The sequence below is a fragment of the Amblyomma americanum genome, chromosome 4, assembly GCF_052857255.1.
Source record: "Amblyomma americanum isolate KBUSLIRL-KWMA chromosome 4, ASM5285725v1, whole genome shotgun sequence".
Classification (NCBI taxonomy): Eukaryota; Metazoa; Arthropoda; class Arachnida; order Ixodida; family Ixodidae; genus Amblyomma; species Amblyomma americanum.
In genome coordinates, this window is record NC_135500.1 from 41483454 (window position 1) to 41509560 (window position 26107).

The 26107-nt window shown below is 47.5% G+C and overlaps 1 protein-coding gene across 1 annotated transcript in view; it reads left to right on the top strand.

Annotated features, from left to right (window-relative positions):
- The window catches only part of LOC144130089 (uncharacterized), a 56992-nt gene that overhangs the window by 23938 nt on the left and 6947 nt on the right, over positions 1-26107 (top strand). Inside the window, exon 5 of the mRNA XM_077664112.1 lies at positions 4224-4463. Within this exon, the coding sequence (XP_077520238.1) occupies positions 4224-4463 (240 nt within the window). The remainder of the gene's footprint in view (positions 1-4223; positions 4464-26107) is intronic.

Consider the following 26107-nt stretch of genomic DNA (forward strand, 5'->3'; position numbering starts at 1 on the left):
GTACTTTTCGAGTACGACACAAATAAGGAAATACGGATGGATGCGAGGAAACCCCACCTTGGCGCAGTTCTAGTTTAGCGGCCAAACAGTGTTGACAAAGTAATCGTCTACGTAAGCCGTGCACTTCGGCGCGCTGAATCAAACTACTCTTCAACCGAAAAAGAATATTTGGCGGTAGCATGGGCCCCCCCCTAAGTTCCGGTCATACCTGTATTGCAGACTTTTTTTGTCGTCACGGGTCATAACTCGCCTCGTGGGCTAAAATTTTAAAGATCCCTTGCGGCCGTTCAGCAAGTTGAGCATTGCGGCTGGGGGAACTCGCTGTCATCATTACTTTTCAGTTCGGCACACCGACGCTGGCACACCGGCACACCGACACCTAAGCACTCTGACGCTGGTAGCCTTTCGTGCGCTCCGGTCGAACCTCATCCACAGGACATTACAGACGACGACAGCTTCCTCGGAGCAGTCAACACGTCCGACATCATTTCGAGATAGCTCGGCACAGCCGAACTGCGGCTTCTCATCGAACATCTTGAAGATGGGCAAGTTACGCTGCCCCGGTGCCTAGCTCCTTGGCTATAATCATTCTTCCTCCGGAGTGGTCTCACTAGACGCAGGTAATTCTGTCGAACAAGCAGACCAAGCACGTCAGTGTGCCTTCTTGCGCATTAAGTAGCAGCAATTTGCCGATTCCGGACACCATAACATCAGGCACAGGTGAGTGCACTACTATCCGGTCGACAAGTCATGGGTGAGCACCCCCGTTCGCCACACAGAGTTGTGCGAAGAGCTCCTCCATATATATTTCTGAACCTGCGAAATCCAGCGCCGCATCGGCAGCGTCAACTACGAAGTTTGTCCCCACTGTGACTGTCGGCCATCAGCGTGAGCAGCCTCAAAGCGTGGATGTGGTTATTTAAAGCCCTACTTTTCGCTTGACTGAGAGCTATTCAGAAGAGATTTGCACTCTTTCCATCTCTTTGCAAGTGCGGACTTTAATTTATAATGAACTTATTATCCTATAATTCTTCGCTTCCCATCTATTAAGATATGAATAGTATTGCTCACAGCTGTTTTTCTCCGTTTTTCCTACTTCATTGAAATGTAGGTCACTCCTCAATGAGACAAAGATTTTCATTCGCCGGAGGGGGGGGGGGGGGGGGGGGGGGGGGATAATTCCACAAGCCAAGCATCGCGTGGCCACCGCGTTTAATGAGAACGACAACGAAGCGGCCGTTGGCACGTGAGCATCACTTGGGCTAGACCTGGTACGGTGATTAAAACCGACCTCATTCTTGGGTTAATCCGTACGCCTGCCTGCTAGTCTCGTTGGGAAGCGACCATATTATTTGAGGCAGTTTTATTCCAGAGGACTGGGCCACACTGCAGCATGGAAAATGAGAGAGAAATAGCGAATTATTCTGCAGTAACAAGACGTTCCTCAAGACGAAGTGCCTATATCTATGCAAATTGCAAATGATTGTAGCAAGCCTGTTTTGAATGTATTTTTCGTACAATCAAGACATGCTCTCATATAGATCATACCTGACGTCTTGGTAATACTTACAATTTCAATCTGCGTATTATTTAAACTATAAGCGTTCAATTGGGTGCAAAGTGTCGAATCTTGGAGCAGAATAAAATTGCTTTCGCTTGAGAAACACTAATTACTAAGCCTGTTTGCTGCGCCCAAGCAGCTATCGTACTGACTGCCGAGTTGGCATTCCTAAAGTATTCAATGCAGTTACCAGATGAACCAAATATGCCGTTATCATCAGCGTAAATTTCAAACTTGGCTCGCTTGTGAACACTAACTGTATTATTTACCTATAAATATGTAATATGGGGCCTAGAATTTTCCCGCGATGGACGCAAGGAAGTATTCGTGTTACTTGTGAAGAGTGAAAATTGGTATCAATAAATTCAAAATGGAGCTAGAAATAATCTATTACCAAAGAACTTCCAGGAATTGCCTATTGCTCTAAATTTTCCAGAAGTATGCTGTTGTTTAGGTAGTCAAGATCTTGGTGAAGTCTTCAACAGACCTAGTACTTACGTTTCTATTTTATGTTAGGAAATATAGAGTCCTTTTGATAAAGAGGAGCAAAATTACATAAATCAAAATTTCTGGAACCCATAGTTAGCGCCCGACTATGATTGTGAATTATATATGAACGACACAAGAGCAAGCAGAATAAGTTTTTTCTAACTCTTTAAGCAACACTGGCAGAATAGACAACGGGCAACACTTGTTGAAGATATTGTAGTTTTCTCTTTTGTTAATGGTCTTAACTTTTGGTATTTGGAGATGTATGGGGTTTACAAAAATGCTAAACTACAAGCATCTTCTTCGTCCAATGTTACTTTACTTCACATGGGGTGATTTCTTGCTCCCTAATGCAAGGATGAAATATAAATATCAAACTAACTTCTTTTTTCTCATATATGCGGGAATCTTGGACTGTTTATTCATTTTGGCAGAACTGCACAATGAAAAAAGTTTAAAATTAATTTATATGTCTCGGTATTCTCGTTCTGATTTTTCCAACTCTTAAGCGTAAGGTGTCAGCTTTCTTTTCTATAGCACTCAAGGAGAGACTCCTAAATTTCAGGCATATGGCAACACTCTTTTTCCGACTCAACTTTGGCAACTCTGGCTTCGAACTGCTCGTTCTAAGAAATATTGTTAATACTAAAGCGTATAGCCCTTCTGCTCTGTTCGGCAGAGGTATGGCTTTTACTGTGCTCCGACTAGGCTGTCTGAAGTGCTATGTAACGGGTTCATTGGAATTCAGCGCGACACTGATTTTGTTTTTAGAGACCGCATCTGCTCTCGAATTCAGGATAGTATACTGCCGCCACATCCTACATTTCTGGGCCATCAATCAATGGTTTTACTGCCATTTCCAAGGCTTGGGAGAGCGATGTAGCAGTGCGCAGTAAAAATTAAAAAAAACATTACGGACAAATTAGAACGGCTGCGCTACATGCGTATCGGTGGTGCTAGCGCCTCATTTTGCGCTGCGGTTTTGGGTTCGATTCGAGGCTCGATCAGGGGCAGGAATTTCCGCCTCCTTTCAGTTTCAAGCATTTAAGCGCACCTGGCGACTAGAGGTGACCTGATGCTTAAAACTGAATGATTCCTGCACAAGCACATAGCGTTATAAGGCTTTTGCCGTTGGCGAATTGTGATTGACCGGGATACGAAGTTGCACTTGTTTTGACAGCGGTGCCTGCGGGCAGATGCAGCTTTTTCTGCTCCATACCGTTGTCATGACGATGATACGACGCCCTAGCTTGCTCTCCTCCGGTCGCTATGGAAGGAATTGGCTGAGTCCTGTATTGGCTGTACAATGGTGTATATGCAAGTTCCCTGCCCCTGGCTCGGTTTTCAAGGTCCAGCAGGCTTCAGAGACCGAAGCCTACAAATGAAAATAATATAATTTAAATGATGGCTGTACTACTTTAATACTTGTTCCATCCAGTTAGTGATTGTGTTTTGAATAAAAAATATTTAAAGCTGGTATTATTTGTCTTGGAAAGGTGCTATGGACGGATGAAGACTGTTCCATGTGGCACACCCTAAGGAAAAAGATTTGATGTTTGCAAAATCTAGCTTTTGATATACGTCAGCTACGTCATAAAAACATTTAAAATGCTATCCATAAGTTCTCTGAACCAATTCAAATAAATCTGCTCTACTTATTATTGCGATTCATGATATTTTTCAGAAGACTTCGTATACTCATTCTTTATTCGGCAGTTGATGGTAAGCCGCCGATGAAGGCCCCCCGCCGCATGCATTGATATTCAATGAAACGCATTTCGTACAGAATGTGCACTGTCGCAGTGCGCTCCATTTGCCTAAGTGGGACGGCACAGTCACAGCACATTTACACGCTAAGGATTTGTCAGGTAAACATGAATACACTTGTACTTTAAATCAAAAGTGTTTGTGTTGGTAATTTCCACTACCAGTTGCTCTCTAGCGTGCATTACAGCGTGATAAAATACATTGAAAAAATTTTTTTCTGCAAATAATTAAGCATAAACAGCGTGAAAAAATATTATTTTAAGGTAGCGTATTTCCGAGACTGGGTTCTGTTATCGCGGAATGTGAACAAACCTTATTACAGCGCTTGCAGGCAGCACGGTGCTGAAATTTACGTCGCTGTTTTTGCAGCACGACCTCATATGTTTTAACCTATTGTAATTTTCAGTTTTAGATCCACCCTCTTTGTCAGGAGTAGAGTTTACCTCAAGACAAACTGGTGCTGTTCTTCGATGGAACCCCCCAGGCCCGAGTGGATACGACGGAGTCGATGTCACGTGGAAATGTGACAGCAACAAATCAGTTACATATAACAATTGGTTCCCCAGGGCGGTGTCAACGCCCGGACATTCAGCCTGGTTTCGCACAGAACCCTATGGCTTATACAGCACGGAGGCGCTTATAGAAGGTGAGATTCTGCATTATGAATTTTATGGAGTTGATTGAGACAAAACTGTGTTCTGAATGTTGTAAGGTGCAATCTAATGTGAAATGACGGACGAAGCTTAAGCCCCTTTCCACCACGCATATTATGAAAAATCTCCTCGCAATTAAACAGTGACTTCTTCTTGATTGTGCCTTCGACAGATAATGAAAGTGCAAGATTACGCTGCGAAGTGAGAACTGTATTCCGCTACGACTGGTAGACTTAGTTAAATGTAAATATCTCCTTGCGCACGGGAACTTATGGCGCATTCCAATGAATTATCCGGAGTAGCCCCGCGAATCCCCTAAGCAGCAAGATATCCGGAACAGTCTAAACAGAAATAAAGACGAATCCAAATCCAACATTCAAACTTGAACTTCAGTTTTGCGAAGCAGGATAACTTACTCTGGTTTCGGCGATTGAAGTATGTCATTAGTCTCATTCAGTGCGATTGCTGGCAGCAGTACGACTCGACTCGCACATCACATGTATGAATCCTAGACAGCGTTCATCGCGTCACCGCAGGAAACATCTTCCAGGCTTCGTAGGAATTAGAAATGCAAGTTTCTCGGTGAAGTGAGTGCGGAATCCTGGATACGGCATGCACAGGCATTTTATTAACCCTGTGATGGCACTAGACTAACTTAGACATTGCGAGCGCTAATGGAAAGGGATTTTGTGGGTATCGTATTTTGAATTTAAAGTTTCGTTACAGTGTCTCATTTAGGAACCTTCCATCTAAGTAAATAATTTAATTGTGTATTCATTCAATTTAAAATGTCAATATTATATTGATTTCGCGAACGATAAAACAACTTCGGTGGCAAAATTGAAGCCGGACCCGGACTTCGTCAAGCGGAATTTACACTGACCACACGCTCAAACCAATAGTAGTAAGTGCACCACAAACGAAGAAAATAAAAAAAAAGTCACTTTAACGGATTGGGAAAGTGTTCGGCACGATACCCGCTCCCAAAACATTACATTCTATGTACTTGTGCAAACTTTAGAAGCGCTTCTCAAGGATCTCACCATTAACGCAACAGTAGATGAAAATAAGCCAACTGTCGATCTCCAAATTCTGCAAATATGGGCACGTAGAAACTATCGGCACCCTGACCACATTAAAAGAAAGTTCACGATCAACCAACTGACAGCGCTGGCATGCCGCCATGGACACCTGCTGCCACATAAGAGGTGGGCGGACTATTTCTGCAGTATGGGTGCAAGGAAGAAAAACAGCCCTCTGGATGACTTTAAGAGCCATCACAAAGGAGGGGGGCAGATGAAAGATTATAAGGAAAGTATCCGGCTCGCCCTACAGACGACGCCGATGTTTACATATCAGGCAGCAGTGCTTTTCTTCCAGAACTAAGCGCAATCCCAAGGCCGCGGCCGTGATACTGTTGAGAAATACATTCATTGTCGATTTTACATCAAATATTCTCGCTTGAATACGGCCACAAAGGAGGAAATATACCCTCCGCCACGCATTGATGACGCTACAAATTGCGTTCGCTCGGCATCATATTTCTCCTCCGTTCCTGTCCAATCTGAGTATTCGCAAATACCCATGCATCAATACAACCGGGAGTAAACCAATTTAGTGATCCCTCACACTTTCTTCAAAAAAATTAACATGAAGATAACATTAACAATTCCACCGCTACCATAGTGCTCCATAAAATCAGCAACAAAATTGCAATAAAGAAGGGTGTTAGGTAGGGAGACACGATCTTGCCAGTGCTACTCACCGCCTGTTTACAGCCGGTATTCATAATCCTGGATGAAGAACAGTCGGGGATAAGAGTTAACGGAGAGTACCGTAGCATTCTATGAATTGCTGAATGCATTGCATTGCTAAGTCACTCAGGAGATCAACTGCAAAGCTTGGTCAGTAAGTCAGAGAGGCAGAGGAGAACGGTGCGTCTAAAAATTTCTATACAGGGAAACAAAAGTAATATTCACCAATCTGGGAAGGTAACGGTAGTTTACAATTGGTAGGGAGGTAGTGGAATTGGCAAGAGAATACGTCTTCCTAAGGGACGTAATTACCGCAGATTAGGTTCGTGGGAGAGAAATAAGTAGAAGAAAAAGAATGGGCTGGAGCGCGTTTGGCACATTTCCTCAGATTAGTAATGGCAGTATACCAATATTCCTCAAAAGAAAGGTATACAAAAGCTGTATCTCACCAGTGTTCACTTATGGGGCTGAAACGTAGAGGCTAACGAAAAGGGTTAATCCTAAGATAAGGGCAACACAGCCAGCTATGGAATGAAAAATGATAGGAGTACCCTTAAGAAACAGGAAGAGGGCAGTGTGAGTGAGAAAAAAAACCAGGTTAATTGTATGTATATAATTAAATATATCTATCCCTCTCTCTCTCTCTCTCTCTCTCTCTATATATATATATATATATATATATATATATATATATATATATATATATATATATATATATATATATATATATATATATATATATATATATATATATATATATATATATATATATATATATATATAGTTGCGAAAACATGAGGTACTTGACTGCTTAAAATAATATACATCGAAGTGTACGCTTCATTTAAGGAAACATTTTTATTTTACTCGACGTTTCGATTGGAGAACCATATCTCTTTCAAGAGTGACCGTACAGTGCACGGGCGCGTGTTCTTATAGCATGGGACTTGACACCCAGAAGGCTTAAAAAGAAAAAAAATAAAGAAAAGTAAACAAAAGAAAAAGGGGGAGCGGGCGGCCGGGAGAACGGAACACAACAGACACCGATGGCATATTAGGGAAGCAAAGGTGGCGCGCCGCGTACCCGTGAACTCACTGCACACACACACACTCACGCACACACGAGGCGAAAGAGGGAGGCCGGGCTGGGTGCGCCAAAGCCACCTTTGGGTGCGCACGCGGCTACTGCGACAAGAAAAAAGAAAAAAAGAAAAAGAGAGAGAGAGATAAGCAAAAGCAGAGAAAAAGCGAACAGCAAAAAAGAAACGTGGTGGGGCTTAACAAAAGAAGGGGTGCGTCCGCCAATTGTGCGTTTCGGTATGCCTCTGGCCGCGTATGTGCGGCCTCGTGCGACTCTGAAAGATGGCCCGGACGAGGCGGAACCGGTTGAGACCGCCCAAAGTTGCTCCACATGGTGACACGCGAGCCGCTAAGACCAGGTGAGCTTCCCATAGGAGGACCAGATGGAAAGGCTTGTTGACAGGAATGCAAAAAAACAAGAGATGTTGGAGAGAGAAAGATCAAAAAATAAAAATATAATGACAAAAAAGAAGAAAGAGAAGGGGACATATGGCCCTCGCGGGACCAAAGAATGAGTTGAACGGCAGATGGAAACAAGCCGAAACTGACATGCAACAGGGGTATGACCTCAGACGACTCAGTCAGTGGTAGTACTTCGTCTATTAGGGTTGAAATTTTCTTTGGTTTCTGCCATCAAAAGAGACGATAGGGTGCCATGGTTTTCGTTGATGCACTGTGTAAAATTTGAAAATAAAGTATGATTCGCGTTGTTCGCGCTCCCGAGTGTTTTTAAAGCTACTCTGCAATATCATTACCTTAAGTTTATCAAACTCGTGGCCTTTTTCACGGAGGTGTCTCGAGAGTGGGAGGCCAGGGAGAGATTAAGTATGTGAGCGGTGGTTATTAAATCTTAATCGGAAGGAATTGTCGGTTTGACCAATGTATTGCATCTGACATTCGCCACACTCGAGCATGTAAACAACATTACTGGAATCACAGTTTAAGTCTTCTCGGATAACATGTTTGAAATCTGAATGGGTACTTTAAGTCAGTGCTGTGGTTTGCATGTGTTTGCAAACTTGGCATCTGCTCTTTCCGCAAGGTGTGCAACCCACCGGCCTCAGTTTATTAACCGTTGAGTGCACAAGGTGGTTTTGTAAATTTTTTGACCTTCTGTATGTTACCTGGGGGACCAATGAAAAAATTTTTTAGAGCCGCTCACTTTGTTCTATGATATTGAAGTGTTTTTGAAGGATTTTGTTAATATTCGGTAGGTTTTCTGTGAATGTCAGTACTAGATTAGAGAGATGCGGTGTTGGCGGGGATTCCGCAGGGATGTGATCACGGTCAGTAACTTCCGCCCTTTTAATGGCATCGTTGATTATTGAAGACGGGTAGCGCTGTTTCTTTAGAATTTCGCCCATGTGTTTAGCATTTTTTTGAAAATCTTCTGATCGAGAGCAAATGCGTTTGAATCGGACAGCCTGTGAGTACGGAATTGAAGTTTTTGCAATGGCGTGGGTGGCAACTGTTGAAATGAAGATACTGTTGTCTGTCTGTGGATTTTTTATAAACGCTATTGATTAATGCACCCCTGTCAACACGAACAAGCGCATCAAAGAAGTTAATGCTATTAGTTGAGTACGTGAGTGTGAAAGAGATATTTGGATGTATGTTGCTGAATGAGGTGATAAACTGAATTAGTTTTTCCTCTGTTTCTGCCCAAATTATGAATATGTCATCAAGAAAACGTTTGTAAAAAGCCGGTTTGGTTGGATATGAGGAAAGGAATTCAGATTCAATTTTGTTCATAAATATGTTGGCGTAATTTGGTGCCATTTTTGTGCCCATAGCCGTACCACTCGTTTGATCATAATATGAGTTATTGAATTCGAAAGTGTTAAGTTTAAGGACCAAATTTTCAAGCGTCTCGATGGCACTTGGACTGGGACAGTCTAGCATTCTGTGTTCTTTATAGGCTCCGACCATGGCCTGTATTCCGTCGTCATGGGGGATGTTAGTGTAAAGTGACACCACGTCCAGGGTAGCTAGGAAAGCGCCATGAGGGAAGGTGACATCGGAGACACCTCCGTGAAAAAGGCCACGAGTTTGATAAACTTAAGGTAACGATATTGCAGAGTAGCTTTAAAAACACTCGGGAGCGCGAACAACGCGAATCATACTTTATTTTCAAATTTTACACAGTGCATCAACGAAAACCATGGCACCCTATCGTCTCTTTTGATGGCAGAAACCAAAGAAAATTTCAACCCTAATAGACGAAGTACTACCACTGACTGAGTCGTCTGAGGTCATACCCCTGTTGCATGTCAGTTTCGGCTGGTTTCCATCTGCCGTTCAACTCATTCTTTGGTCCCGCGAGGGCCACATGTCCCCTTCTCTTTCTTCTTTTTTTGTCATTATATTTTTTTATTTTTTGAAATTTCTCTGTGCTATATCTCTTGCTTTTTTGCATTCCTGTCAACAAGCCTTTCCATCTGGTCCTCCTATGGGAAGCTCACCTGGTCTTAGCGGCTCGCGTGTCACCATGTGGAGCCACTCTGGGCGGTCTCCACCTGTTCCGCCTCGTCCAGGCCATCTTTAGGAGTCGCACGAGGCTGCACATACGCGGCCAGAGGCATACCGAAACCCACAATTGGCGGACGTATCCCTTCTTTTGTTAAGCCCCACCGCGCTTCTTCTTTGCTGTTCGCTTTTTCTCCGCTTTTGCTTCTCTACTTCTTTTTTCTTTTTTTCTTTTTCTTGTCGCAGTAGCCGCGTGCGCACCCAGCCCGGCCTCCCTCTTCGCCTCGTGTGTGTGTGTGTGTGTGTGTGTGCGTGTGCGTGTGCGTGTGCGTGTGCGTGTGCGTGTGTGTGTGTGTGTGTGTGTGTGTGTGTGTGTGTGTGTGTGTGTGTGTGTGTGTGTGTGTGTGTGTGTGTGTGTGTGTGTGTGTGTGTGTGTGTGTGTGTGTGTGTGTGTGTGTGTGCAGTGAGTTCACTGGTACGCGACGCGCACCTTTGCTTCCCTAATATGCCACCGGTGTCTGTTGTGTTCCGTTCTCCCGGCCGCCCCATCCTCCTTTTTCTTTTCTTTACTTTTCTTTATTTCTTTCCTTTTAAGCCTTCTGTGTGTCAAGTCCCATGCTATAAGAACACGCGCCCGTGCACTGTACGGTCACTCTTGAAAGAGATATGGTTCTCCAATCGAAACGTCAAGTAAAATAAAAATGTTTCCTTAAATGAACCGTACACTTCGATGTATATATATATATATATATATATATATATATATATATATATATATATATATATATATATATATATATATATATATATATATATATATATATATATATATATATTAGCAGATAAGTTAAATGAAATGGGGGTCCCGTTTGACAAACCTATGAACGGAGCTAACAGTCACCGAAACCAAGGTGCATAGTGAATGTTTTTTTTTGTTTTGTGCTTATCAGTGGGATATTAGAGTACTTAGAATAATACATCGCTTAAAGAAAATAATTATAAAGCAGCAGAAAAATAACCATGCCGCCGGTGGGATCCGAACCCACGACCTCCGAATATCGCGTCCGGTGCTCTTACCAACTGAGCTACGGCGACGGCTGTCCAATCTGCTGCTCTCGTGGGTATTTATGTTCATTGGGTGTAAGCGAACCTTGAGAGTGTTCACCAGCGCCACCCTCGATCATAGCGGCGGACGTAGCACGTCCTGTAATACCGCGAGTGTGACGTGAAACGTCATCTAACGGCGAGGGCGGAAACTGTGCGAGAGCCCTCTTACGGTACCTATGACTTCAATACTGCCAGAACCGAGACCTTCGTTAAGCTATTAGCACATAAGTTCAGTGAAATGGGGGTCCCGTTTGACAAACCTATGAAGGGAGCTAACAGTCACCGAAACCAAGGTGCATAGGGGAATGTTTATTTTTGTGTTGTGCTTATCAGTAGGATATTATAGTACTTAGATTAATAAATCGCTTAAAGAAAATTAATTATAGCAGCAGAAAAAACAACCCTGCCGCCGGTGGGATCCGAACCCACGACCTCCGAATATCGCGTCCGGTGCTCTTACCAACTGAGCTACGTCGACGGCTGTCCAATCTGCTGCTCTAGTGCGTATTTATGTTCATATGGTGTAAGCGAACCTTGAGAGTGTTCACCAGCGCCACCCTCGACCATAGCGACGGACGTAACACGTCCTGTAATACCTCGAGTGTGACGTGGAATGTCACCTGACGGCGAGGGCGGAAACTGTGCTAGAGCCCTCTTAAGCTACATATGGCATCAAGACTGCCAGAACCGAGACCCTCGTTAAGCTATTAGCAGATAAGTTAAATGAAATGAGGGTCCCGTTTGACAAACCTGTGAAGGGAGCTAACCGTCACCGAAACCAAGGTGCGTAGGGGAATGTTTTTTTTTTTGGTGTGTTGTGCTTATCAGTGGGATATTATAGTACTTAGATTAATAAATCGCTTAAACAAAATTAATTGTAAAGCAGCAGAAGAAACAACCACGCCGCCGGTGGAATCCGAACCCACGACCTCCGAATATCGCGTCCGGTGCTCTTACCAACTGAGCTACGGCGACAGCTGTCCAATCTGCTGCTCTCGTGGGTATTTATGCTCATTGCGTGCAAGCGAACCTTGAGAGTGTTCACCAGCGCCACCCTCGACCATAGCGGCGGACGTAGCACGGCCTGTAATACCGCGACTGTGACGTGAAACGTCATCTAACGGCGAAGGCGGAAACTGTGCGAGAGCCCTCTTAAGCTACCTATGGCATCAAGACTGCCAGAACCGAGACCCTCGTTAAGCTATCAGCAGATAAGTGAAATGAAATGAGGGTCCCGTTTGACAAACCTATGAAGGGAGCTAACAGTCACCGAAACCAAGGTGCATAGGGGAATGTTTTTTTGTGTTGTGCTTATCAGTGGGATATTATAGTACTTATACTAATAAATCGCTTAAAAAATAATTATAAAGCAGCAGAAAAAACAACCATGCCGCCGGTGGGATCTGTTGTGATCGGAGGCCCCGACAGCGGGAACAGACAAGCCCGGCAGACGCCATCGAACTATGCTTGACCAAAGGTGCTGTCGTCCTGAGAAGAGGATTAGGAACGGCTCCTGGCGACGGTGAGCTGTGACGAAAGGCCTCTCATCCCTTCGTCCGGAGTATGGAATGCGGCATTTCTCCCGAACTGCGCCCTCACGTGGACCGGCAGAAAGACCTGAACAAAGGCGCCGGACCCTCCTCGCTCGCTTGCACCTGCACGGCCATACAAAGCGAGGGCGGACACGGCTGATTCATCTTACACTCTGGAATTCACGGGGCCTTTAGGACGCCTCTTTCCCACGGAGCGGATCCCCGCCTGCAAAGCCAACGACCTTATGCACCTGGTCAACCCGTCGGAAACAGCATTCCAGGACCTCAAGGCGCCAGGATTCCTTATCGCCTGTGCACGTGTTTGTGAGGGCGGAGCGGTCACGGGGTTAGGGAAGAGACTATGAAGAGTGTGTCTGCCCATTGGACGCTTGATCAGCCACCGGTTTCCCTAGCTAGGTGCCTAGGGAATATCCACTGTATTTAAGCCGCGATTTGGCTGTTTTCACGCCACTTCATCTCTGACTTTTGGTCTCCCTGCTTCTGTTGTAAATATGTAAATAAACCTTCAAGTTTACCAACCCTCCTGAAGTCTTCCCTCCGTCGTCTGCAGAGTTCATCGTCATGCGGTGAAGACCTCGGTCCCGATACCCAAGCATACCAACTGGTTGGCAGCGGTGGGATGGTCTGCGCCTGGTCCTGACTCTGGTATGGTAAGTGCGCGATCTTTCTCTTGGAGCATTGCCAGGTTTTACAACTTTGGAAAATTGTTAGCCTAGGTAATCGAAGGTTGGTATAAGAGGTAGCCGGGGCTCCTCTGACCACGTGAGTATAGACTTGCCGTTGCTTAAATAGTCATGGACTGGAAGAAGCTGCGCAAACCAGACCTAGTTCTCGTATGCGGGGAATTGGGCATTGATTGTGGGTCGATCCGTAAAAAACCTGAATTGATTAGGGCAAATGAGGATTTCGGTGCGGACGAGGAGGAGATAGCAGAATGTTGGGAGCTAATTAAGGAGGAGTTGGAGAAGGAAAGTGAACAAAAGAAGCGAGAGGATGAAGTAAAAAGGAAGCGCGAAGAGCACGAAAGCGCGAAGAGCAGGAAAGGGAGCACGAAAGGAAGCGCGAAGAGCAGGAAAGGGAGCACGAAAGGAAGCGCGAAGAGCAAGAGAGGAAGCGCGAAGAGCATGAAAGAGAGATCGAGAAAAAACGGCTTGATCTACAGATAGCTCAGGCTGCACAGGCAGAACGCACTAGGCTAGAGGTGCCGAACACAGTGGCAAGCCAGGCAGCATCAAAAATAAGAATAAAGGACCTCTTGCAACCGTACAAACTTGGAGAGGACATAGGGCTCTTTCTCGTGAACTTTGAGCGGGCATGTGAAAGTTGCGAGTTCCCGACCGAGTCTTGGCCGCAGAAACTTCTGACCATTCTTCCATGTGAGGCGGCCCAAGTACTCGCTCGTCTGGCAAAAGAAGAGGCGGCAGACTATACTAAAGTAAAGGCAGCACTCCTAAAAAAGTATCGCCTGTCCGCAGAGGCCTTTCGGCGCCGCTTCAGGGAAGCCAGAAAACAGCCTAACCAGTCATTTCCGGATTTTGCGTATAACCTTAAGGCAGACCTGAAGGAATGGCTAAAGGGAGAAAAGGCTTACGGAACTCACGATAAAGTAATAGAGGTTATCTGCCTGGAGCAGTTTTTTTGGCTCTTTGAGGGAAGAAATGCGTGTGTGGGTGCAGGACAGGCCGGGAAATGAAACCATAGAAAGTGCAGCAGAGCTGGCCGAAGAGTTCCATGCCAAGCGCGTAGCAGAGGGTGCGCGTGCCCCCGTAAGCCCCAAAGTAGAAAAAAATTTTTCACCGATCCAGACAGGAGGGGCAGCAAGCCGCAACTGGGAGCGGAACGAGGGCCATAAAGCAGAATCAAGCAACCCCACAAAGGGGGCGACCGAAAAAGAGAGGGATAAGGCTTTTGAAGCCAGAAAGAAACCAGTGTGCTTCCGTTGTCACAAACCCGGTCACTTCGCCCGCGCTTGCAGGAAGCAGGAAATCATTCTCTCCTTGGTGGAGGCGGGCGATGAGAACATGCGCCTGCTAGAGCCATACCTGGAAGACATGCAGGTTAATGGAAAACCGTGCCGGGTTCTGAGGGACTCCGCGGCCACCATGGACGTAATCCACCCCACGTACGTGAACGCAGCTGATTTCACTGGGGAATGTGCATGGATTAGGCAGGTGGCCGAAGAGAATAGCGCATGCTTGCCGATCGCACGAGTTAGAATAGAGGGCCCGTTTGGCGTTCTGGAAACAGAGGCAGCGGTATCGCGGAATCTGCCGGAAAATTTTCCGTACCTCTTATCAAATCGGTCGGAGCAGATGCTCCAGGAAGAGGGTCGTAGTTTCGGCGATCGAACCGTCCAGGCACTAACTCGTGCGAAGGCTCGCGGGATTGCAGCTGAAGTAAATCGTAGGAAGAACGAAGGCTCTCCCACGACGGGTCAGGCAGGGGCAAACCCAGGAGGCGATGCTTCTGAGACGAGCGGAGAGGCTCGCGGCAGGAACAGATGCGACGCCGAGTGCAAGGAACCAGTCTCTGAGCCGCAGGGCGACTCAGTGGGGGTCGGGTCAAATGTCGTGCAGCCACGCTTGGAACCCTTTTTGGATCTGGCCAAAGTCGATAGAGACATGATTGCAGCCGAGCAGACGGCGGACGTTACACTTCGCGATTTATCCAGCCGGACAAGCGAAGATAGTGTAGCAACGAAAAGCATTACGATCTGTAACCGTTCCGGAGTGTTGTATCGTTATTACAAGGACTCAAAGGGGGTCCAGTTTGATCAGCTCGTGGTGCCGCAGAAATACCGCGCAGACATCTTTAAATTGTGCCATGGTGGGGGTTGGTCTTGCCACCTTGGAGTGAAGAAAACTAAAGCTAGGCTTCTACAGGAGTTTTATTGGCCTGGCTGCTTCAGGGATGTCGAGCAGTTTGTAAAGTCCTGCGGCACCTGCCAGCGTGTCGGAAAGCCAGGGGATTTGAGGAAGGCTGCGATGAAGCTATTGCCCGTGATTAGCGAACCCTTCCGTCGTTTGGTGGTGGACGTAGTCGGTCCTCTACTAGTGACTCAGTAGGGCTACCGCTACATACTATGATCTGTCCGGCGACCAAGTTCCCCGAGGCAGTTCCGCTCAAGGAGGTGAACTCGGTGGGCATTGTTGACGGGTTGTTGTCGACATTTTCCCGCGTTGGCTTTCCGGCTGAGTTACAAAGCGATCAGGGAAGCGTCTTCACGAGCGCACTGACTACTACCTTCCTGGAAAAATGTGGAATACGCATAGTTCATAGCTCGGTCAGGCACCCTCAGAGTAAAAGCGTCGAAGCGTGGCATTTGGTTTTGAAGCGCGTGCTAAGAGCTATGTGCTATGAGCATCATAAGGACTGGGAAGCTTGCCTGCCAGCAACGATGTTCGCGCTCCGCTCGGTGCCGCATGAGGCCACGGGCTTCAGTCCGGCGGAGCTGGTGTACGGGCGATCGCTGAGATCCCCCCTTCGGATGTTGAGAGGCCTGGGAGGGAACCGGCGACGATCCTACCGTGGTGGAGTATGTGCTGAGCTTGCTTGATCGGCTTCACTCGTGTCAGGAGATGGTAGCGAATAACATAAAGTCCGCTCAGCAAATAGCAAAGCGGTACTATGACCGAAACGCGCGCCAGCGTACGTTGGCTGTAGGTGACAAAGTGTTGATTTTAGCTACTTCACGGGCAAACAAACTCGTTGTTCAGTAGGAAGGGCCTGCCGAAGTAGTTGAAAAGCTATCCGACGTTAACTATGTGGTTAGGATGGCAGGCCGGAGAAAGGAAACGAGAGGAAAAGTTAAAATCAAAAGGAAATAGCGAATGTACGAAAGAGACGAAGAAAAGGAAGATTGTTGTGCTGCCGTATCTTCACAAAGTGTCGCACAATCTAAAAAGAATCGGAAAACATGCAGGCGTTGATGTCGTCTTTTCGGCGCCCAAACGACTGTCCAGCCTGATTAAGAAAGTAAATTCAGAGAATAAAGAATCACGCAAGTGCCCGATAAAGCACGCAAAACAGTTTGTGCCTTGCCAGGAAGGGGTGGTATATTCGCTGCCACTGTCTTGTGGTAAGCGATACATCGGCCAAACCGGCCGATGTTTAAACGAAAGACTCAAAGAGCATGAGTATAATGTCTCCTGTGTCGCTATCTCTGGCCACGTGGCGAAACATTGCAGGCACTGCAAAGGCAATGAAGATGACGATGATACCTACGTTTGCGCGCCAAACTATCATGAAAGTGCAGTGTTAGAAAAGAACCGTGACTCGTTAGCAAGGGAGATCATTGAAGCTCACTTAATAGGTAGGCTCCCGGAAGAATGCATCAGTGCTTCATCTATCGCGTTGTCAGAAAAAGAAAGACGATACCTTGATTGCGAATATTGACAAGTGCTTGCTCACTGATTATATTGTATTCTCGCGCATGTGATTTGCTTGGAGGCACATGACTGGCACACCAGTATGTCAGTCACGCATGTAAGTGTGGACTGCATTCTTTCTGGCCGCCAGGGAGGTATTTATACCTGCTGGCATCCAATAAATCTTTAGTTGCGAGTCAGCGCTGTGTGGTGTCCCTTCTTCATCTCTGTCCTGTCGTTTGCGCTGTAGTTATGGATCATCGTAAACACCAACTCGCCCAACAAATGCTTTTGTCGAATCTCATGAAACCTTACAGGGAACGCAAAGCCCTTGTCCACCTTGCAATAAATGTACCAGAAGAAGTGGAAACAGAATTTGTGTTTCCAGGGGGTGAGACCGAATCACAACCCTTCAGAAACCTGCTCGAGAGGATTCGGGCGGAGGAGAGCGTGAGTGCAGAGAAACGGGGGGACCTCCAGCGACTGCTGGGCGAGTTCCAGGCTGTTTTTTCGGACCAGCCAGGGAGAACGGATCTCATAGAACACGACATTGAGCTGACATCGGACGAAGCGATTCGCTCTAGGCCCTACCGAGTCTCTCCGCGGCAGAAGGTAATCTTAGCTTCTGAAATAGAACGGATGCTAGAGATGGGGATTATAGTTCCGTCAGACAGTGAATATACCTCTCCCCTCATGCTGGTGCAGGTGCCTGGCAAGGACCCGAGACCTTGCATTGATTACCGCCGGCTAAATGCTATAACACGCGACCAGCTGTACCCAATTTCTAATTTGGAGGAAAGAGTCGAGACGGTTTGCCGGGCTACCTATGTGTCAACCCTTGACTTAACGCGGGGATACTGGCAAGTGCCCCTGACAGAAAGAGCGAGCCGTTACGCGGCGTTTATCTCACCCATGGGTACCTTCCGACCGCTCGTGATGAGCTTTGGGCTAAAAAACGCCCCCTTTTTTTCCCCGCTTAATGGATCGTGTTTTCAGGGGGACGGAAGACTTTGCGCTTCCTTACCTCGACGACATAGCGGTTTTCTCGCACAGCTGGTAGGAACATTTGCGTCATTTGCAGGAAGTATTGACCCGGGTGCAGAACTCCGGCCTCACGATCAGGGCTGAGAAGTGCCAGATTGGAAAAGCTGAGGTAGAATTCTTAGGGCATGCTATCGGAGGGGGCGCCCGAAGGCCGCTGGACGCAAAGGTGCAAGCCATTCAGGAGTACCGCCGACCTGTGACTAAGACCGATATACGAGCATTCCTAGGTCCAACCGGATATTGTCAGAACTATCCCCAGCTACTCGGAAATCGCTAGTCCGCTGACGGACAGTCTAAGAAAGGCAGAGCCAGTTCGGGTGATTTGGGACGATGCTAAGGAGAGCTCGTTTAGGGCCTTAAAGGCGGCATTAATGCGGCAACCTGTGCTAAGAGCCCCCGCGTATGACCGCGCCTTCATCCTTCAGTGCGATGCTAGCGACAGGGGCATGGGAGCAGTGTTAAGCCAGCACGACGATCTTGGAGCAGAGCATCCGGTTTTGTTTGTGAGCCGAAAATTGACCGCAAGGGAGCAGGCTTACAGCGCGCTGAGAAAGAATGTGCTTGTTTGGTCCGTCTGGGCCACCCAGAGACTGAGGTGCTACCTGGCAGGTTCGAGATTCACCATAGAAATTGATCACTGCCCCTTAAACTGGCTTAGAAATATGTCGCCAAAGAATGGAAGACTTTTGCGCTGGAGGATAGCGCTTCAAGAGCACAACTTTGAGATACGCTACCGAAAAGGGCGGGAAAACGGGAAGGCCGACGGTCTCAGTCGTAGCTTTCCTGCATAATCTGGCGTGAAATGCCCTAATGCTCGAGAAAAGCTACCGTATCATTTTTGGTTTTTGTTTTTTTTTCTTGCTTCTCCGTACCTACCTCATTGCTGAAAAAAAAAGTTTCTTACCAAATTTCAGACGCATGTCTTTTGCGAAAAGGGAAAAACAAAAAGAGGAACTAGTTTTGGTTCAGCAGACTTCCGGGCATGAGCTGTTGGCGAGGGTTAAGTCATCCAAAATTTGCAGCCATATTGCTCTGTATTACAGACCTGGCAATGTTCTGAGGCTGGCCGCGTACTGCCTAGCCGGAGGTAGGGGCTGAGCTCAGAACTGATCGCTAATGCTCCGTTGAGGACCCTTGCCCGCTGTGCAGGTCAAGTGGGCTGACAACTACGAGGCCGAATGGGACTCTGACGCCCATTCGTGGTGCACCGACCAGCTGCAACCACTTCGTGGCGTCTTCTTGGCGGCGGACGGATTGTCGTGATCGGAGGCCCCGACAGCGGGAACAGACAAGCCCGGCAGGCGCCATCGAACTATGTTTGACCAAAGGTGCTGTCGTCCTGAGGAGAGGATTAGGAACGGCTCCTGGCGACGGTGAGCTGTGACGAAAGGCCTCTCATCCCTGCGTCCGTAGTATGGAATGCGGCATTTCTCCCGAACTGCGCCCTCATGTGGACCGGCAGAAAGACCCGAACAAAGGCGCCGGACTCTCCTCGCTCGCTTGCACCTGCGCGGCCAGACAAAGCGGGGGCGGACACGGCTGATTCATCTTCCCCTCTGGAAATCACGGGGCCATCAGGACGCCTCTTTCCCACGGAGGGGATCACCGCCTGCAACGCCAACGACCTTATGCACCTGGTCAACCCGTCGGAAACAGCATTCCAGGACCTCAAGGTGCCAGGATTCCTTATCGCCTGTGCACATGTTTGTGAGGGCGGAGCGGTCACGGGGTTAGGGAAGAGACAATGAAGAGTGTGTCTGCCCATTGGACGCTTGATTAGCCACCGGTTTCCCTAGCTAGGTGCCTAGGGAATATCCACTGTATTTAAGCCGCGATTTGGCTGGTTTCAAGGCACTTCATCTCTGACTTTTGGTCTCCCTGCTTCTGTTGTAAATATGTACATAAACCTTCAAGTTTACCAACCCTCCTGAAGGCTTCACTCCGTCGTCTGCAGAGTTCATCGTCATGCGGTGAAGACCTCGGTCCCGATACCCAAACATACCAGATCCGAACCCACGACCTCCGAATATCGCGTCCGGTGCTCTTACCAACTCAGCTACGGCAAAGGCTGTCCAATCTGCTGCTCTCATGGGTATTTATGTTCATTGGGTGTAAGCGAACCTTGAGAGTGTTCACCAGCGCCACCCTCGACCATACCGGCGGACGTAGCACGTCCTGTAATACCGCGAGTGTGACGTGGAACGTCATTTAACGGCGAGGGCTGAAACTGTGCGAGAGCCCTCTTAAGCTACCTATGGCATCAAGACTGCCAGAACCGAGACCCTCGTTAAGCTATTAGCAGATAAGTTAAATGAAATGAGGGTCCCGTTTGACAAACCTATGAAGGAAGCTAACAGTCACCGAAACCAGGGTGCATAGGGGAAAGTTTTTTGTGTTGTGCTTATCAGTGGGATATTATAGTACTGAGACTAATAAATCGCTTAAGGAAAATTAATTATAAAGCAGCAGAAAAAACAACCATGCCGCCGGTGCGATACGAACCCACGACCTCCGAATATCGCGTCCGGTGCTCTTACCACCTGAGCTACGGCAACGGCTGTCCAATCTGCTGCTCTCCTGGGTATTTATGTTCATTGGGTGTAAGCGAACCTTGAGAGTGTTCACTAGCCCCACCCTCGACCATAGCGGCGGACGTAGCACGTCCTGTAATACCGCGAGTGTGACGTGGAACGTCATCTAACGGCGAGGGCGGAAACTGTGCGAGAGCCCTCTTAAGCTAACTATGGCGTCAAGACTGCCAGAACCGAGACCCCCGTTAAGCTGTTAGCAGATAAGTTAAATGAAATGAGGGTCCCGTTTGACAAACCTATGAAGGGAGCTAACAGTCACCGAAACCAAGGTTCATAGAGGAATGCTTTTTTTTTTGTGTTGTGCTTATCAGTGGGATATTATAGTACTTAGATTTATAAATCGCTTAAAGAAAATAATTATACAGCAGCAGAAAAAACAACCATGCCGCCGGTGGGATCCGAACCCACGACCTCCGAATACCGCGTCCGGTGGCGCTGGTGAACACTGTGATGGTTCGCTTACACCCAATGAACATAAATACCCACGAGAGCAGCAGATTGGACAGCCGTTGCCGTGGCTCAGTTTTTAAGAGCACCGGACGCGATATTCGGAGGTCGTGGGTTCGGATCTCACCGGCGGCATGGTGTTTTTTTCTGCTGCTTTATAATTAATTTTATTTAAGCGATTTATTAATTTAAGTACTATAATATCCCACTGATAAGCACAACACAAAAAAAACATTCCCCTATGCACCTTGGTTTCGGTGACTGTTCGCTCCCTTCATAGGTTTGTCAAACGGGACCCCCATTTCATTTAACTTATCTGCTAATAGCTTAACGAGAGTCTCTGTTCTGGCAGTCTTGATGCCATAGTTAGCTTAAGAGGGCTCTCGCACAGCTTCCGCCCTCGCTGTTAGATGATGTTCCACGTCACACTCGCGGTATTACAGGACGTGCTACGTCCGCCGCTATGGTCGAGTTTGGCGCTGGTGAACACTCTCAAGGTTCGCTTACACCCAATGAACATAAATACCCACGAGAGCAGCAGATTTTACAGCCGTCGCCGTAGCTCAGTTGGTAAGAGCACCGGACGCGATACTCTGAGGTTCTGGGTTCGGATCCCACCGTCGGCATGGTTGTTTTTTCTGCTGCTTTATAATTAATTTTCTTTAAGCGATTTATTATTATAAGTACTATAATATCCCACTGATAAGCAAAACACAAAAAAACATTCCCCTATGCACCTTGGTTTCGGTGACTGTTACCTCCCTTGATAGGTATATATATATATATATATATATATATATATATATATATATATATATATATATAATCACCACAAAATGATAACATAACAGGATTTAATTCATTAAGTTTTAGATGGAGGACCGGGCTGGAGGTTGGTCCTCCATCCGAAACGTTGTGAATTAGGTCCTGTTATGTTTTTCAATTTCTGGTGATATTATATTATGTTGATCAATCAGCTGCCAAGAAATCACTTTTGCTATATATATATATATATATATATATATATATATATATATACCCATGAGATCAGCAGATTGGACAGCCGTCGCCGTAGCTCAGTTGGTAAGAGCACCTGGCGCGATATTCGGAAGTCGTGGGTTCGGATCCCACCGGCGGCATGGTTGTTTTTCTGCTGCTTTATAAGTAATTTTCTTTAAGCGATTTATTAATCTAAGTACTGTAATATACCACTGATAAGCACAACACAAAAAAAACATTCCCCTATGCACCTTGGTTTCGGTGACTGTTCGCTCCCTTCATAGGTTTGTCAAACGGGACCCCCATTTCATTTAACTTATCTGCTAATAGCTTAACGAGAGTCTCTGTTCTGGCAGTCTTGATGCCATAGTTAGCTTAAGAGGGCTCTCGCACAGCTATATATATATATATATATATATATATATATATATATATATATATATATATATATATATATATATATATATATATATATATATATAGCTATATATATATGTGTGTGTGTGTGTGTGTGTGTGTGTGTGTGTGTGTGTGTGTGTGTGTGTGTGTGTGTGTGTGTGTGTGTGTGTGTGTGTGTGTGTGTGTGTGTGTGTGTGTGTGTGTGTGTGTGTGTGTGTGTGTGTGTGTGTGTGTGTGTGTGTGTGTGTGTGTGTGTGTGTGTGTGTGTGTGTGTGTGTGTGTGTGTGTGTGTGTGTGTGTGTGTGTGTGTGTGTGTGTGTGTGTGTGTGTGTGTGTGTGTGTGTGTGTGTGTGTGTGTGTGTGTGTGTGCGCGCGGTTTGTTGGTACGTTGAAAGCGAGACGAATGCGGCACCTGTTTAGCACGATCATCCTAGAGGCGGCGAAAGCGTTGCGTCGTCGTTAGTATTTTTGCTGTATCATGATCTTCATTCCAACTGCCCAGGCAGAAAAGAGGGAGCCATCCCGGCGTCTCAAGGCGAAGAGACGACGAGGGGGCTGTAATAGGGCTTGAAGCAGCTGGTGTGAACAACGTTCCAGTCACGGCGGCGATGGTCCAAAGAAGGTGTCACCGTTCTATTATGTAGTTCACTGGTGATGTACTCTCTAAGATGCGGGAACGGCCGATATGCTTGGCCGAAAATTTGTACGCAGCCTGAACAGAGAGCCATACCGATGAGCCAGTGGAGAAGAAAACAGCCGGCGTATCTTCAACAGACTCATGTTTTCGGAGGCCTTGACGTTCTGCGATATTAGAGCAAGCTAACTTGGGGCACCTCTTAGCATGTCTGGTAATGTCAGAAAGGGAAGTGTATTCCCAGCTGTCAGGTTGTAGGGAAATATTGTATGCAGCAGACACGAAAGCTCTCACTCGAATAAAAGAATGAATGGGGAAAATCTGATGGTTGCTTGAGATGCGGTGTTATATACATTAGGTTACGAACGGAAGAACCTGGTCCCAAATGGAGCTGTCCGATCGAAAGTACACGGCGATCATGTTCCCAAGAGTCCGGATGAATCGTTTGGCGAGGCCGTTGGCTTGGGGGTGTTAAGCAGTAGTGGTGTGGTGGGGTATGTGGCACGCATCGAGAAGCCCGGGAACAACTTCCGGCAAGAAAATACGGCTGCGTTCACTGAAAAATTCTCGAGAAGCTCCGTGACGCAGGACGAAGTGATGAAGAGGGAAGAAGGCGACGTCGTGAGAAAGTAGCCGCAGGTAGGGCAGCGGACTCAGCATACCGAGGGAGGTGGTCCATGGTGACTACAATCCATCGGTTCCCGGCGGACGTGAAGGGAAGCGGCCCCTATAGGTCCATTCCCACACAATCGAAAGGACGAGCCGGGCATGGTAATGGCTGTAACGGGGCAGTCGGGGGGCGGTGTGTCGACTTCCCTGGTGAACGAAGCGGTACATCACCGGCAATAGTACCTCTGGCGTAGTCACACGTAGGTTTTTAAGAGAGCTAACGTCAGCGCCCTGAGGGCGGCATGGTGGCGTGCGCACATCTCAGACCGAGCATGTCGAGGGATCACGAGAAGCCACTTTCGGCTGTCCGGATGATAGTAGCGGCGGTAAAGAAGATCGTTGGGGATGCAAAATGGGAAGCTGGGCGACGAAGGGCCCGAGGGAAGGAGACCATAGAGTGTGCACGAGGAAAGGAGGTCGTAGAGTGTGCACGAATCACGTCGGGCAAAGATGAAATCGACGGATCCTGGCATTGTTGCAAGGGCATGTCCATGCTAGAGAGCGCTGCGAGTAGAGAATTAGATATCGGTGAAGAGGGCGCAGGAGAGGGCAGTGGCGAGCGTGACAAGGCGTCGGCGGCGTAGTACTTTTGGCCCGAGCGGTAATCTACGGTAATATTTAATTCCTGAAGACGGAGGGCACAGCGGCCAAGGCGCCCTGAGGGATCTTTGAGTGAGGCCAACCAGCACAAGGCGTGGTGATGAGCAACGACGGTGAACTGTTGGCCATATAAGTATGGGCGGAATTATATTAGACCCCACACTACGGCGAGACACTCTTTTTATGTCACTGTGTAGTTCGACTCGGTTTTAGTGACAGCACGGCTGGCATACTCAACAATGTATTCAGCAAATTCGGGCTTGTGATGGGCAAGGACAACACCGAGGCCAATTCCGCTCACGTCGGTGTGCACCTCTGTCGGGATACTGGGGTCGTAGTAGCGAAGGATAGGTGGTGAAGTTAGAAGATGACGGAGTGCAGCAGCAGCATCATCATCGCGGGCCGAGTCCCACGTAGACAGGTCGGCGGAACAATTCAGGAGTTTCGTAAGGGGTGCGACGATACAGACGAAATTGGGGACAAAGTTCCAAATATAGGACCAGAGGCCCACAAATCTGCGCACCTGTTTTGTAGAAGTCGTTTTAGGGAAGTCTGTCACAGCACGGAGCTTGCTAAGGTCTGGCAGGACGCAGTCTTCGGAGACGCGGTGGCCGAGTATAACAAGGTGCCAGGATCCGAAGTGACATTTCTTGACATTAAGTCAAGCGCTTGAGATGCGTCGAAAAATGAGGCGAAAACATCGCATTATCTAAATAGCAGAGACAAACATTCCACTTGAGACCGCGCAATATGTTTTCTATCATTCGTTCAATATTGGCGGGAGCGTTACTGAGGCCGAATGGCATCACGGTTAATTCATAGAGACCGTCAGGGGTAACGAACGCCGTTTTAGGACGCTTGGACTCAGCCATCGGGACTTGTCAATAGCCGGAACGGTGGCCCAGCAAGGTAGGTAAGAACTCGGCTGCTTAGAAGCAGTCATCGGCGTCATCAATACAGGTAGCGGGTCGACGCGTTTGTGCGCAATTTTTTAAGCCTGCTATAGTCCACGCAAAATGATATCGAGCTATCCTTCTTTTTCCCGAGGACGACTGTGGATGAGCAAGGACTGGTGGATTGTTGAACAATGCCGCGTTGTAGCATGTCGTCAACTTGCTCAGTTATGACGCGGCGCTCGGGAGGCGACACACGATAGGGGCGCTGGTGGAAAGCAGCATGGGTACCGGTGTCGATGTTGTGCTCGATAGTGGTCACACGGCCAAAAGAAGTGGACTGGTAGTCCAACGAAGAGCGAAACTGGTTGAGCATGGCAAAAAGCCGATGAGCCGCGCGATGAGCCGAGTCGAATTGCGTGGTCAGTGGAGCAGTAGAAAATTTCCGAAGACCGCGGATGACCTGGAGTAGCGCCACGTGGGGTGAGGGCAGCGACGTCGGCACTGTGAGAGGTCATATCAGTGTCCAAAAAGGAGGTCAAGGCAGTGGTTCTAAAATGGCCGGGACACTTGCTACGGAGCAGGGAGAACGCAGAGAATAAGGTGTTAGAGACGAGGATTGCGGCTGCACCGTGGTGAATGTCGATGATGGCGAAGGGAAGAGAGATGTGTCGGCGAGAGGCAAAGACGGGTGAATGTGTGAAGAGGACGGTGGCGTCAGAAACAGAGGCGGCGCAACTAGGGACGAGCACGGCACTGTCAGCGAGAATGTCAGTGTCCTCGGTGACAACAAGGTTAGCATCACGGCTAACCGGAGGCTTGCCGAAGGGCGCGTCGCAGAGCAGAAAGAGACTACGTGCGCACGGATGCAGTCAATGACGGTACTGTGGAGGGATAGAAAATCCCATCCAAGGATGACGTCTAGGGAGCTTGCAGGGAGGACTAAAAATTCCACAACATATAAAACATCGGCGATGACGACGCGTGCTGTGCAAGCGGCAGAAGGATGAATGGGCTCGGCGCTGGCTGTACGG